This window comes from Camellia sinensis, chromosome 1, assembly GCF_055761805.1.
Source record: "Camellia sinensis isolate YWXY chromosome 1, ASM5576180v1, whole genome shotgun sequence".
Taxonomy (NCBI): domain Eukaryota; kingdom Viridiplantae; phylum Streptophyta; class Magnoliopsida; order Ericales; family Theaceae; genus Camellia; species Camellia sinensis.
In genome coordinates, this window is record NC_138961.1 from 135,362,820 (window position 1) to 135,376,127 (window position 13,308).

Consider the following 13,308-nt stretch of genomic DNA (forward strand, 5'->3'; position numbering starts at 1 on the left):
ACTGCGTCCTTGGGCACTGGGGAGTGCCACCGGCTGAGTGGAATTACCACCGGCAGTGGTGTGTGGCCATCGGCACAAAATGAAGCTGTCGGCAGAGGAATTGTTGCCGGTCGGCACCTTATACTGCCGGTCGGCAGAGTGTTCCTGCAGAATCTGCAAATGACAGCAACAGAGGGCAAGGCAAAGCATGGCAGCACAATTCAAGACATATATGCACCAACCATGTCCCTTATCATGATAATGACTCAAAAGGGCATGTGCCTCGATTCTCGGACCACCAATCACGCATTTCCATGCATGATGGCCCAAAGAACCAAGTATGCAACTTTGATTTCAAATGCAATGCAAACCAATCAAACCAAACAAGGCCCAATTCCTATCATCAAGTCAAGGAACAAGGCATGCATGCAAGATGCAATGCAACCTAAGCATGCAAGCTAAGGATGCAACATGGCATGGCAACTAACTTATGCAAGCATACAAGCAAACATAGGGGCATGCAAATGGATGCAAAGATGGACTTATGCATGAATTAGGCAGCTCTAAATAGGCCTAAAACAGTAGCCATAATGCCCAAAATGGATGACAAACACACATGCACATATACACATGTTATGGTCCAAGCACTCAAGCATTAAACAAGCACCATTCAAGCATACTTGCAAAGGGGTTTCATGGACAATTAGCATGCAACATAAGCATTGAAATCATGCTAAAACATGGTGCCAAACCAAGCAACAAAATCAAACCAAACATGCAACAAATAGTCTAAGTGTTCAAAGCAAATCAAAAGAGCATTGAACTACTCTTAACAAGACCAAACATGGCATGAACTCATTGACCAAAAACAGAGTTTTGGGACATTAATACAAGGCCTAAGGACCACTTAGATGGCATCCAAATGACCCAAAAACAAAGGCATGCATAAACACCAAAACATGGAGCATGAGGTGACAACCTTACAAGGCATTAAAGGGACATCAAATGCGAGCTCTCAAGCATACAATAAGGTCTGAAATGGCATGGTGGATGGTCCCAAATCACCAAAACAATGCAAGGATAGCATGCTATACATGCACATACCTAAGGCCAACAAGCCAAAGTGCAAAGGGGCTATATGATGCATGCCAAATTCGACCTAAGCAACCTAGGACAGACCTAGAACATGGCAAAACATGCGCAAAATCTTCACAAGACTAAGCTTAAAACATGCTCCAACAAAGGCTAACAACCTAGGACATGTTAAGGCATAACAAGGCATTACAAGGCAACTATGCTAAGCATGCATGGAGCACCAAAACCAACTTAAAATCATGTTATATTATGGATATATAAGCATGAAAAACAGCCTAAACATGCTCAACACACACTCAAGCATAGGCTCCCTTTAGAGACCAAAATATGCCCTCTTCAAGGACAACAAGGAGAGGGGGTGGCCCTCTCCTTCTTGGGACTTCAAGGCATCACCTTCACCACTGAAATCCCTCAAGATTTCAGTGGTGAAGAGACCCCAACACCAAAATCCCGGAGCTCACACAAAATGGCTCAAAATGAGGCCTTTCAAGGCCTAAGAGGGGTCAACAACCCTCAAACCAAGAAACACTCTTAATAAACAATAAAGAGGGTCTAAAAACAGAAATTTTTTGTGTTATACACCAAGCTCAAAAACGAATTTAAGACAGGTAGAAATAAGGTGCAAAAATGGGGAATAAAGGTGTTAGTTTCTTACCCTTGATGACCCCTTCACAAGTGATGCTCCAATGGCCTTCCTTAGCTTGAATCCAACACCAAAACTTCAAAAACAGTCCCTTAGAACCTTAAAAGCTAGACAAAGGTGAAACACTAGGTGTTTGTGTGCAATAGTAAGACACAAAACACCTAGAGCATAAAAGGGAGGGAAAGAGAGATAGGAAGTGTATGCAACTCAAACCCTAAAACCAGAGCTTAACAATGGCTGTCTAAGCTCTCAAACTATCCTAAGTCTCTAACCTCTAAGCCAAGAGACCCTCCTCTCCCTTTATGGCACTTCTTGTCTTGTAAAGCTTACAAGACAAGCTTCATAAGAGGGAGATCCCTCCATACACGTGTATGGAGGGGAGCAAAAGCAAGACAGCTGTCTTAAATATCTGCAAAAGCAGATGCACAGTAATCGGCCGGCCAAAAATGCCATCTTGCCAACAAGAGTGCCGGCCGGCACTAAAAAGTGCTGACCGGCAACAAATAGTGCCGGCCGGCAGGTGGCATGGAAAACCAGCCGGTGGCCTCTAGCCACTGCCGGTGGTGGGTGGGGATGGTCTACAAGTCCTACCCTGCCTCTCAAAGGCAAGATGTCAGTGTTTGGTGCAAAACCAGACACTAAACGGTCGAGTTCGGAGATCCTGAGACAAGGCACGTGAGCCGAGGCCTCCGGGAACTCCAAACGAACACAAACATGGATGATCACCGAGTGTTCAAACGGTGACGTCCAAGTCTTGAGGACGGTCAAAAATGGGGTGTCTACATCGTACTTTGGACAAAATATGTTCTTGTAATTTTAAACCTTTTTGGTCTAAAATTATTCGCAAAAATTCAATTGATTCTTTTTCTAATTCAATCTTTTTTGGAGACAAAATAATTCCATGTTTTTGGAATCTTTCACAAAGTAATTTTAAATGTTTCTTATGCTCCTCCTTGGTTTTAGAGAAGATAAGTATATCATCAATATAAACTACACAACAATTTTTAAGGTCTTTAAAAATTGTATCCATCGAGGTTTGAGGGTCTTCAGGTTTCTCTCCCAGACGCAGTTTTTTTGGGAAGGGGAAGTTCTTCACTTGAGCGAGCCCGGTGAACTTGCTTCTTCGCTCAAGCCAGACTTCTTGCGCTCAAGCATGCGTGTGTGGCTGTGGCAGACCTGAAGTTTTGCATTTCATGCTCAAGTGACGCTTCTTGCGCTCGAGTGAGGTCATTTGTTGTGTCTGGTCACTCGAGCGACAACTCTTTCGCTCAAGCGAAGGTCGCGTATATCAGTTCGCAGCAGAGCTTTTCTACATCACTTTTTGTATCTCTTTCACCGAAAACCCTAGCCCATCTCTTTCTCTCTCTAAAATACTCTCTCTCTCTCTCTCTCCTCTCTCTTTATAAATACACCTTGATTTGGGAGTCTCTCAACCCTAATCCCTTTGTTAAAAAGGTAGAGCACCTTGAGGGCTTCATGTTAATTCGAATAGATCGTAGTGTCGGTTTGTTTGAATTGTCTCCATTTTCTCCTTTGCTCTCCTAACGTTGAGGTAGGGATATTTTACTCTTTGATATGGGTTTTAACCTAGGTGTTTGTCATTTTATATAAATGGTGGGATTTGGGAAGATTTGGGTGAAGTTAGGGTTTGGTTTGAATTTTTGAAAGAGGGGTTTTCTATATTTGGCCCCATATATGTATGTGAGGTCTTGATTATGATGTTATGTGAGAATACACTGTGAGAATGAGCCTTGGGATTGATATTTAAAAAAGGGGAAGATTTTCCCTAATATGAGTTAAATAAATTATTTGTATAAATAATGAAATTGATACGAGAAATATGAAATTGGTAGGGCACATAAATGATGGTGTAGTTGGATTTGATAAATCTCTCACTATGAAAAATTTGGCAAATTATCTGTTTAGAAATATCTGTTTTGGGTTATCGGTGGAGAATAGCTATGATTGTTGTAGAAACTGCATGAGGACTAGGTAAACTGAAACTAGTCATATGGATTATGTCGTTGAATATGACGGTTGATTAAATTGTTGAATGTGTGAATTTGGTAGTCATTGCATATGACAACGTGTTAAATATATTGTACATGTATTTTTGTTTGGGAGGAGATAGTGAATGTACTCCATTGTTTGGGAGGAGATATGGGATGGACTCTATTGAAAACTAAGTTTACCAGAGTGTCCAGGGTGCAAGTCTCGAAATCTTATACATATATGGGTGCCGGTTCCCTCGGATGTGATTCCGTTAAATGGCAAGAAAACTGAAGTGTTTGAATAATAATTGCTATTGAAGTGCTATTAAATGAGTTGTAGTCCAGGGTGCAAGTCTCGAAATCTTATACATATATGGGTGCCGGTTCCCTCGGATGTGATTCCGTTAAATGGCAAGAAAACTGAAGTGTTTGAATAATAATTGCTATTGAAGTGCTATTAAATGAGTTGTAGTCTCGTTTTGAATTGTTTAGGTTACAATGAACTATACCAATGAATTGATTTGGATAAATGAATAGAAACGGACTTGGATATAGATGTCGGTAATGATTGGTTATGGAAAGAGTGTAAGTTAGTTTGCAAGTATTGAACATTTATCTGATGCTGACATCTTAGTTAATTGTAACGCCCCGACCCTTTACACGTCATCGATATTGTCCGCTTTGGGTCACGCCCGCACGGATTTGTTCTTCCCAGTGGCTCACCCATCCTAGAACTACTCCAGCCTAAGCACGCTTAACTGGGGAGTTCTAATAGGGATTTCACCACTTGGGAAAAGGCCTCGATGCTATATAAGGGTTCAGGTTTTTACTTTTATAGCCCAGGAACTCCCCCTCCATTCCCGATGTGGGACACCGGGGCCTTATAATCCACCCCCCATAAGGCTGCACGTCCCCGTGCAGTAGCCTGCCAGCTCGCAAGCCCGCCCACATGCACCGAGAGACGCCAGGGGCCCACACGCGGTACTCCGGAGAGTCGGCTCTGATACCATTTGTAACGCCCGACCCTTTACACGTCATCGATATTGTCCGCTTTGGGTCACGCCCGCACGGATTTGTTCTTCCCAGTGGGTCACCCATCCTAGAACTACTCCAGCCTAAGCACGCTTAATTGGGGAGTTCTAATAGGGATTTCACCACTTGGGAAAAGGCCTCGATGCTATATAAGGGTTCAGGTTTTTACTTTTATAGCCCAGGAACTCCCCCTCCATTCCCGATGTGGGACACCGGGGCCTTATATTAATTCTCATACATTGTTTTAACATATCTCTACTAGGCTTTAACTCACCCTACTTGAGAAACTATTTTCAAGTATAGGTGACATGCCACATCTAAGGACATAGTTTGAGAGGTTTAAGAACTAAAGTCTCCATTTTGTTATTTTGTTTATGCTAAGTGTTTATTCAAGTTGAGGGCTTGACTTGTATAGAGCTTAAGACTCTTTTGTTGTAACCAAGAGATATCTTGAAAAGATATAAGCCTGCAGGGCATTTATTTTTGTTGTTATCCATTATTGTTACATGCTGTAGTTTCAAAATGAATATTTATGAAAGTGTAATGCATGTAATCTCTTTTGTAATATAAACTCTAATGAATGAAAATAATACATTTCCTATTATGCTTATGAATCTCTTGGGTGATTTGTACCTTTTTTTGAAGGCGTTACAACATAAATTAATTTTAATTTTTTTTTTTAAAATCCCATATTAGGAATAAATGAAGAACCACTGTGAAAATTGTTTTACAAGTGTCACCGCTTAAGTTTTTTTTTGCAAAGCATGTATTATTAATTCTTTATCTTTTAATATTCAAAGAATTAAAGTACAAATATATATATATATATATAACATTTGGTTCAGTTCAGATTGTATAGGTATTGAAATTATCAAAACAAAAAACTCAAAAAGTCTCAAGGATCCATCAAATTTTCTTACACTCTACTGCAAAGGGTTAAAAGAAAGGAAAATGAGAGAGCACTAATTAGTACTACCACTAATGATGTGACAGTGAGTCCCACCATGAATGATTTGATGTTTTGGTCTTAGTGTTGTATTTTTTTTCTTTTTTTATTGAGTGTCATGTCATTAGTGATCTTTTTAAAGTTCCAAAATTAGTGGTCTCTATCATTGTTGTAAAAGAAATTTCATGTAAGATTCAATTGTGCTTTGCATAATTTTCGGATCAACCTACGAATTCTCAAGGCCCGAAAATGAACATAACATTACTCATAATCAATCTACATGGAATAGACAGATGCTATAATTAAGAGATTATTCTGAGACTACAAGTTTTTCGACAATCACTTCCACGGGTGGGTCTCATCTTTAAGTTTGCAAAGCCATTAAGAAGAGAAAAAGTATTCCTTTCTTCTTCTTTTTTCAAATCCAAAATGGGTACATTTGACTAGTGATGGCAGGACTATGCTTCACCACGGAAAAAATTATACTGCAGTTCTAAACCACCATATTACCTTCCACCCCGGCCACAGAGAAAAAGGTGAAAAGCGGGGTTGAGTCCCTTTTTTTACTCCGTGGCTGACTATGAGTGGTTTGAGAATAAAACTGACGTAATAATTACCCCACAGGATGGCCCGTGTTCTATGCATAAAGTGACTTCATAGACCATACTGCAGAGAATGAATTACCGAACAACATTCCAGGACCAACACTACAAGGGTGTCTATATCTTGTCGTGGAGGTTCACCACCAAATTGTGCGCGTCGTCAAGGAGCTTCCATACATCAAGATGCCCAGCCATGCTATTGCACTCTCTTAATATCTCATCCATGCTACTATATTTCTCTATGATTTGTTTCCTCCTTTGTAATACCGAAGCAGCAATTGCATAAAGTAACAGATCTTCTGTCGGTGGGGCACGCTGCCTTATCCTGCTCCACGCAGACTTTCCAATCCCAGCCCTAATTGCTGCCTGGTTGGCCCACATTACCTCCCAAAGTCCAATTGTCTGCTCGAAGGTTAATTCCCTTCTGAAGAGTACAATCACCATCCTGTAAACGAAAAAACAATCTTCTGCCTCGAGCTTCTCCAAATGTCTGTAAAGATGAGAATCCTTGTGTTTAATAATTTTAGAAACAGTGTTCAGTTGCCTCCTGATACCTACCTCATCGAGCCTGAAATTATGCCGAGCTTTCTTCATAAAACCAACGAAACACCAGAAAGCCTCGTGGTCATCTGTTATCACGGTAATTATTGGAGAAAGTAAATCACTCATCCCCTGGCAGTAACCAATTTCAGGATCGTAAAGTGCATAGGCTTCGAGGATGGCAACTAATCGAGCAGCGTGGAAGATCCTGCAAGGCTCTAGGTGTTCATAATCTCTTAATCCAACGGCCTCAGCAGACCGGCATGCCCTTTCAACTGATACTGCAGCCTGAGTTGGGGAGTATGCTATCCATTCTTCATTTGCACGAACTGCATCCAGGCGGATGATTCGTTGCCATGTGGAAAAATCTTCGGAGGTGTGGAGTTTTGACTGGACTTCTGTCCTGGAGGGGGAAGAATCCTCCTTGGATGGATCATTTTCACTCTCAGTAGTGGGGAAAGTATTACTCACTTCAGGGTCATCCGAGGAGTCGGAGTCCGATGATTCAGTGTCAAATGCAGGGGAATTTGGATCAGTGACTTGTCTTGAACCCAAATCTCCTTCCATCAATGCACTGCAGGGGTGGTTGGAATGCTCAACATATGGGTTCCTTTCCTCACTAGACAGTGAGTCCCTGGCACTAACGACATCTTCATAGTCTGGAGAATCTATGCCTTGATTGAAACTCCCACTATCTCCACTACTGTTAGTTCCACCAGTTTCCCTCAAATTTATACTGTCATCACTGCATTTTAAAAGTCGTCGGCATTGCCTTCGAAGTATTTCATATTCCTTTCTGCATCCATAGATTGCAAAATAAATAAAAACAAAATAATAATAATAATAATAATAATAATAATAATAAGAGAAACTCGGTTTGTGTGAGAGAGATGAACTTGGCAAGCATACCTCTTCTGTGTTCTTAAAACTTCTCTTTCTTCTTTGGAACTGTTTAAGTTATAGCTGTTTAAAAGAAAAAGCAACTGAGTCATCATATAGGATTTTGGTGCATCTGCCTAAATATAAAGGGAACACAAATATACGGCGAGGTGTCACAGAATCCAATCACATACAAGCAGAAAGCTAAAGTCAAAAAGGAAAGAGAACAACTAATTTTATATTTACTTGTTTCAGAAGAAGAACATAGATCGTAACCAAAAATAGTATTCAGCACATGAATCTTATATATGTAAGTTGGGCAAATATCTCCAGCAATTGAATTGTCCTCCACAATTATTTGAATTACCAAGCACATAACAATATTTTGGACAAAAGCCATTATTGCAGTCCCAATTCTGCAGATGGAAAGTTGGCTAATCCTTCCTAATTTGATAAGATGAAAAAAAGAAGAAGAAATTGGTGGGCATAATTAATGATTGCAAGAACTGAGCAGAAACAAAACCACAGCAATTCAAAAGATTGAAACACAAATAAAACCATTTCCAAGACCAATAAAACCCACAGCTTGAAGGGCAAATGGATGTACTAATACAAAATGATAATATATATATATATATATATGCAGGACTAATTCTAAAAGGGGAGAGAGAGAGAGAGAGAGGAACCCTGAAAAAATAATAAAATAAAAGAAAAGTTGGTTTTAGAAGACACTGGATCCATATGAATGGAAATGTTATCAAATATAATTATCTGGGATGCAAGTATGTAAATTTATACGAATCCACTGAAACAAGCAGGAAAACAAAAAGCATGGGACATCTCCAACCAAATCATAGTTGATATCTGGAAATGAGGGAGTAAATTCTCTCTACAAGTAGTAATCAAAGTTTATAAGGTCCATCTCCGATACATTGCAGTAAACAAATATTTGAATGGTGGACATGCTTACACTCCAAGAAGGAACGGCCAAACCTCCAACCTGATACTTGGATCAACACCCTACATAAAAAATGAGGAAGTAAAATTATAATATTTATAAGAACAAAAAGGAAATCTGCAAGCATGAATAAGTACAACTTTAAAATTGAAAATGAACAATGAACTGAATGAAATGGTAACTCACTCCACTTCGAACTTTTTTCAAAAATTTCACTCCACCATGACGAAGCTTTCCATCTGGTGTAAACAAACTTCTCCACTGCTGAGGTGAAAGGGTATGTTTTCTTTTCCTGCGGGACCATGGTGATTTGAGACGGCCCCTGGAAAGGAAACAATAGGCATTATTAATTATCATCATAAACAAGAAGCTGGCATTGATACAACACTATAAATAACCAAGAATACCAGGGTGACATTTACAAAAAAAAAAATATATTTTTTTTTTGGTCATGCAATGCAGCAAGAAATCATAGAAATGAAGCAGTAGGTCAGCAGCATGCCTCACTTTTCCTACATGTTTGATAAGTTCCAATACCCATGCAAAATAGGAACAAATGTAATGGTTGATTATGATAAGTTCATTCAAAATTAAATTCCATTATGATAAGTTCATTCAAAATAGGTCAGCAGCATGCCTCACTTTTCCTACGTGTTTGATAAGTTCCAATACCCATGCAAAATAGGAACAAATGTAACGGTTGATTATGATAAGTTCATTCAAAATTAAATTCCATTATGATAAGTTCATTCAAAATAGGTCAGCAGCATGCCTCACTTTTCCTATGTGTTTGATAAGTTCCAATACCCATGCAAAATAGGAACAAATGTAACGGTTGATTATGATAATTTCATTCAAAATTAAATTCCGTTATTATATGATTAGGGAAAAAAATGAGAACTAGGGATCAGAACCTGCTAGAAAATATGTCCCTATTCCCAAATTTAACACAAAAAATGCATTTAGTTTACATACAATAGTCCAACTACAGAAATGAATGTCAATGACCCAAAACTTAGATTTTCCTAGTAGAAGTTGTATGATCAGCTCATCTTTCACTAACGTAATCCCATTCTATCTTTTCCTTTTTATTTCTTTAGGACAGAAGGAGGAAGGAAGGGAATGTAATAAATAGTGATACATAAAGTTTGGTAAGCATGAACTTTGCTTGCCTAAAGTTTCAATTATACAATTTGCCACTTTAAAGTTTTACTACTCTGGGTGACTAGAAGGTTATAACACTGCCAATGAAATGTCAACTGGATTGGATAATCAATATCCACAATCAGTGTATCATTCAAGCTTCTTATGTGCAGTCATTTCATTGACTTTAATTTGTAGTGCTTGTGAACACTGGATTCTTAGGGCGATATCTCTCAGACTATAAATAAATACCTAAAACTGCTTCATCCACTTAATTTCTTGGAAGAAGTACAAAACCGGCAGGGGAGGGAAAAAGGATTGCAGTTGACGCATATTGGGACTGTGTTCCATGTGCTCCCACAAAGAGTATGACACTTATCTGTGTGCTCCTTTAGTTGACAAGACCCAATGGAAACGACATAGTACCAAATATTAGAGCCACTGTTTCACCAAAGCATGTTAGTCAACACTGTAGGCCTATGGAAATTTTCTTGTTTTATCAACTTTATTTTATGAGGCTGGAAATAAATACAAATACCAGAAAATTGTCGTGGTGAAATTTCATTTTTTTTCCCAAATCAGAACACTAGAGTCCAGTGTATAAGTCCAGTTAAAATTATTTAATGGGAATTCCATAGCCATTGTCTCAAACTTAATGCACATATAACACTTTAAAAACCAAGGCAAATCAAACACAGCATAGCTGAGAATATTTATATATAGTACCTAAGCCAATTTATGAAAGCCAAGAGCATTGATTCGTTAACTTCGATATATCCTCAAAGCAAGAAAACAGGAGGACCATGCCATTATCCATAGTAAGCCAAGAGCATTGATTCGTTAACCTTCGAATATTTATATATAGTACCTAAGACTGAACATCTGCTGTTAATATATAGGAATTCCTTGCCATTATCCATTTTTTTAATAAAACATGTTAATTGGCAAACTCATGAAGGCTTCAAACTCCAGTTCTCTACTGGGAAAAAAAGCCTCCTCCCCAAAAGACAATTTGTCAAACTCAAATGGATATTGAGTGATGTTAAGGGATCTCCATAAAGATATGAGACAAAACCACCTTCCCATGCTCAACTTGGTGTATTGAGAGAGGGGGAGACCCTCATGGTAAGCAATCCTTCTTATTTTCCATGGGTACTTTGTTAATTCGTCCGATGCTCACAATGAATACATCAAATTAATAACTTCTGCACCTATGCCAGGTACTTGTAGTAATCTCATAAAGGCTTTCTCAGATTCTCTACTGTCTACCATGAGATAAAATTTGAAAGAGAGCTTCCACCCCCTTGCGCTCCTCCTCCAAAACACAAACTTGAGATTGTTCTACCCAAAAAGGCAATACGTAACACACTCATATTGGATATTGGTGAAATGAAGGGATCTCCAGTAAAGTTATGAGACAAAACAAGCTTCCCATGCTCAACTAGGTGTTTTGATATAGAGGGAGAGACCCTCATGGTAAGAGATCCTTCTCATTTTCCATAAGTACTTTCCCAATCACTCTGATGCTCACAATATCAAATCAATAACTATACTTTAAACATTCTAATTATGCACCTATGCCAGGTACTTGGAAAGAATGAAGCAATGGATCAATTATGGGATTTCATTGAAGCCTCTGAATAGATTTTTTCATGTATGGAAGATTTTTTTTTTTTTTTTTTTTTTTTTTTTTGCATATGGGTTGTGACCACTATAAAAAAATGTCAACACTCAAAATTCTCAATAAATGACGCTTGCTTGCAAGCATTTCCCTTTTCTCCCCCTTCTTCCAAAACATGAAAACCTACTCCTCTTTTCTTTTCCTTTTTTTTTTCCCTACTAAAATAGTATTCCTAGCACAAGGGAAGAGCTAATCGGATCTTCATTCAAACAAAAACCAATCTACATCAGACTGAAATCGATCAGTAATGCATCTAAAAGCAACAAACAATACAAAGAAATTGACCAAGCTACTGCTATTCACAGTGAACAATAAACACACTCTATAAACTTAAGAACATAATAATACTAAGCAGACTGAGACAAATTTGACTCCGTCAAACCATTTAGCTGGTCGACTTTGTCAAACCTCTAACTAAAACCCTCCTTATCCACCAAAACTTGACTGCTGGAACCACTAATGCATGATCCAATGCAAGTTAAACAATATCCGAAGAAAGCCGAGCTATAGGGTTGAGCTAAAGATTGATTCAATAAAAAACAACTCTGACAACACTGATACCGAGATCTAAATTGAAAAAACACAACTTTCTAAAAATAGAGCTGAATTTAAAATATAAAAAAAAAAAGACTAATTGAGAGAGAAACTCACCGATCTGAAGAAGAAGAAGAAGAAGAAGAACAATAAGCTGGAGAGGAGGCCGCAACTACGAGGAAAACCGATCTCAAATGAATCCACGGCGAAGACGAAGACGAAGAATTTGAAGACGATGGCGACGAAGTGTGACTTCGTCGAAGAGTTCTCATCTATCTATTAATTTACACCTACTGTTTTCTGCGAAAAATCCATTGATTTCTTCGGATCAAATCAAATCAAATACGAGGTTAGTTATGACCTAGAAGTGTAGAATACAACAGCGGCCAGCCATGGAGATTCCGGCCAAGGCCCTGACGGCGACAGTTATTCCGGCATTCCACGCCGCCGTTTCTAGCTAGAATCCGCCGCCGAGGAAGACTGGGGCTAACTTACTGCTGGTTTGAACACCATTCGAGACGGAGCTGAAGAAGAGGAGGAAGAGCATGGAGGATGAGAAAGAAGATGATGATGATGAGAGAGAGAAGAGACAGAGCGAGATCTGATTCTTAGAAGGGGTAGTGAATTTTCCACCATAACCAACCCAAGGCCTAACCTTGAATTTCACGTTTCCTTTTATTTTGGGTTTATGGTCTTCTACTTTGGTCTTCTACTTTGTCTCACTCACTCTATTGTTTCTTCTCTCTCTAGAGTTAGTCTAGAGAGAGGGGTACTTGAACGGAGACCAGATAATCGTCAAGCACGCTATTACTTTATTACAAAGCTAAATTACTTTATTACTTTATTACAAAGCTAAATGCTATCAACAATCTGCTCAAAAATAAATAAGGGTAAATTTAAGGCATGAGATTTGGTTTAAAGGTTGTTTGGATGTCCTAAATAAGTGGACTTTTTAATTTTTTAGACAAAAAAATTGAGGAAAAAAATATGATTATTTAGGTTAATTTTTTATGAAAAAATGTATATTAAAAAACTGTAAAAATTAGTATATAGGGGAAAATTAAGATTGAGAGTTGTGCAGCCGTACTTTTTAAATTTTGGTGAATAGTGATAACTTTTTAACTTTTTAAGCAACTGAGAGGGTAATTTATATCTAAATTAGGCCGAGCTAAGTAGGAGACTTCTCTGGTAATTGGGCAGCGAGATGGACCAAGGTAAAAGCATATTTACTTCGATCTAAAAGGCTAAGCAGGTATGGGCCAAGCTAGCTAGGTACTGTGCTTGG

General features: G+C 38.7%; 1 protein-coding gene across 2 annotated transcripts; it reads right to left on the bottom strand.

Moving 5' to 3' along the window:
• Positions 1 to 5,963: 5,963 nt before the first annotated feature.
• LOC114317614 (rab GTPase-activating protein 22) lies at positions 5,964 to 12,877 on the bottom strand. Of its 2 annotated transcripts, XM_082884793.1 has the most exons (6): positions 12,141 to 12,809; positions 9,073 to 9,177; positions 8,852 to 8,987; positions 8,678 to 8,727; positions 7,738 to 7,791; positions 5,964 to 7,624 (listed from the first exon to the last, which is right to left on the bottom strand). In XM_082884793.1, exons 2-6 carry the CDS (start codon positions 9,081 to 9,083, stop codon positions 6,406 to 6,408), a joined length of 1,470 nt encoding a protein of 489 aa, XP_082740919.1. In that variant the 5' UTR covers positions 9,084 to 9,177; positions 12,141 to 12,809; the 3' UTR covers positions 5,964 to 6,405. The 2 variants fall into 2 exon arrangements, with proteins under 2 accessions (XP_082740919.1, XP_028120165.2); XM_028264364.2 differs by lacking the exon at positions 9,073 to 9,177 and having other exon boundaries at positions 12,141 to 12,877.
• Positions 12,878 to 13,308: the final 431 nt, after the last annotated feature.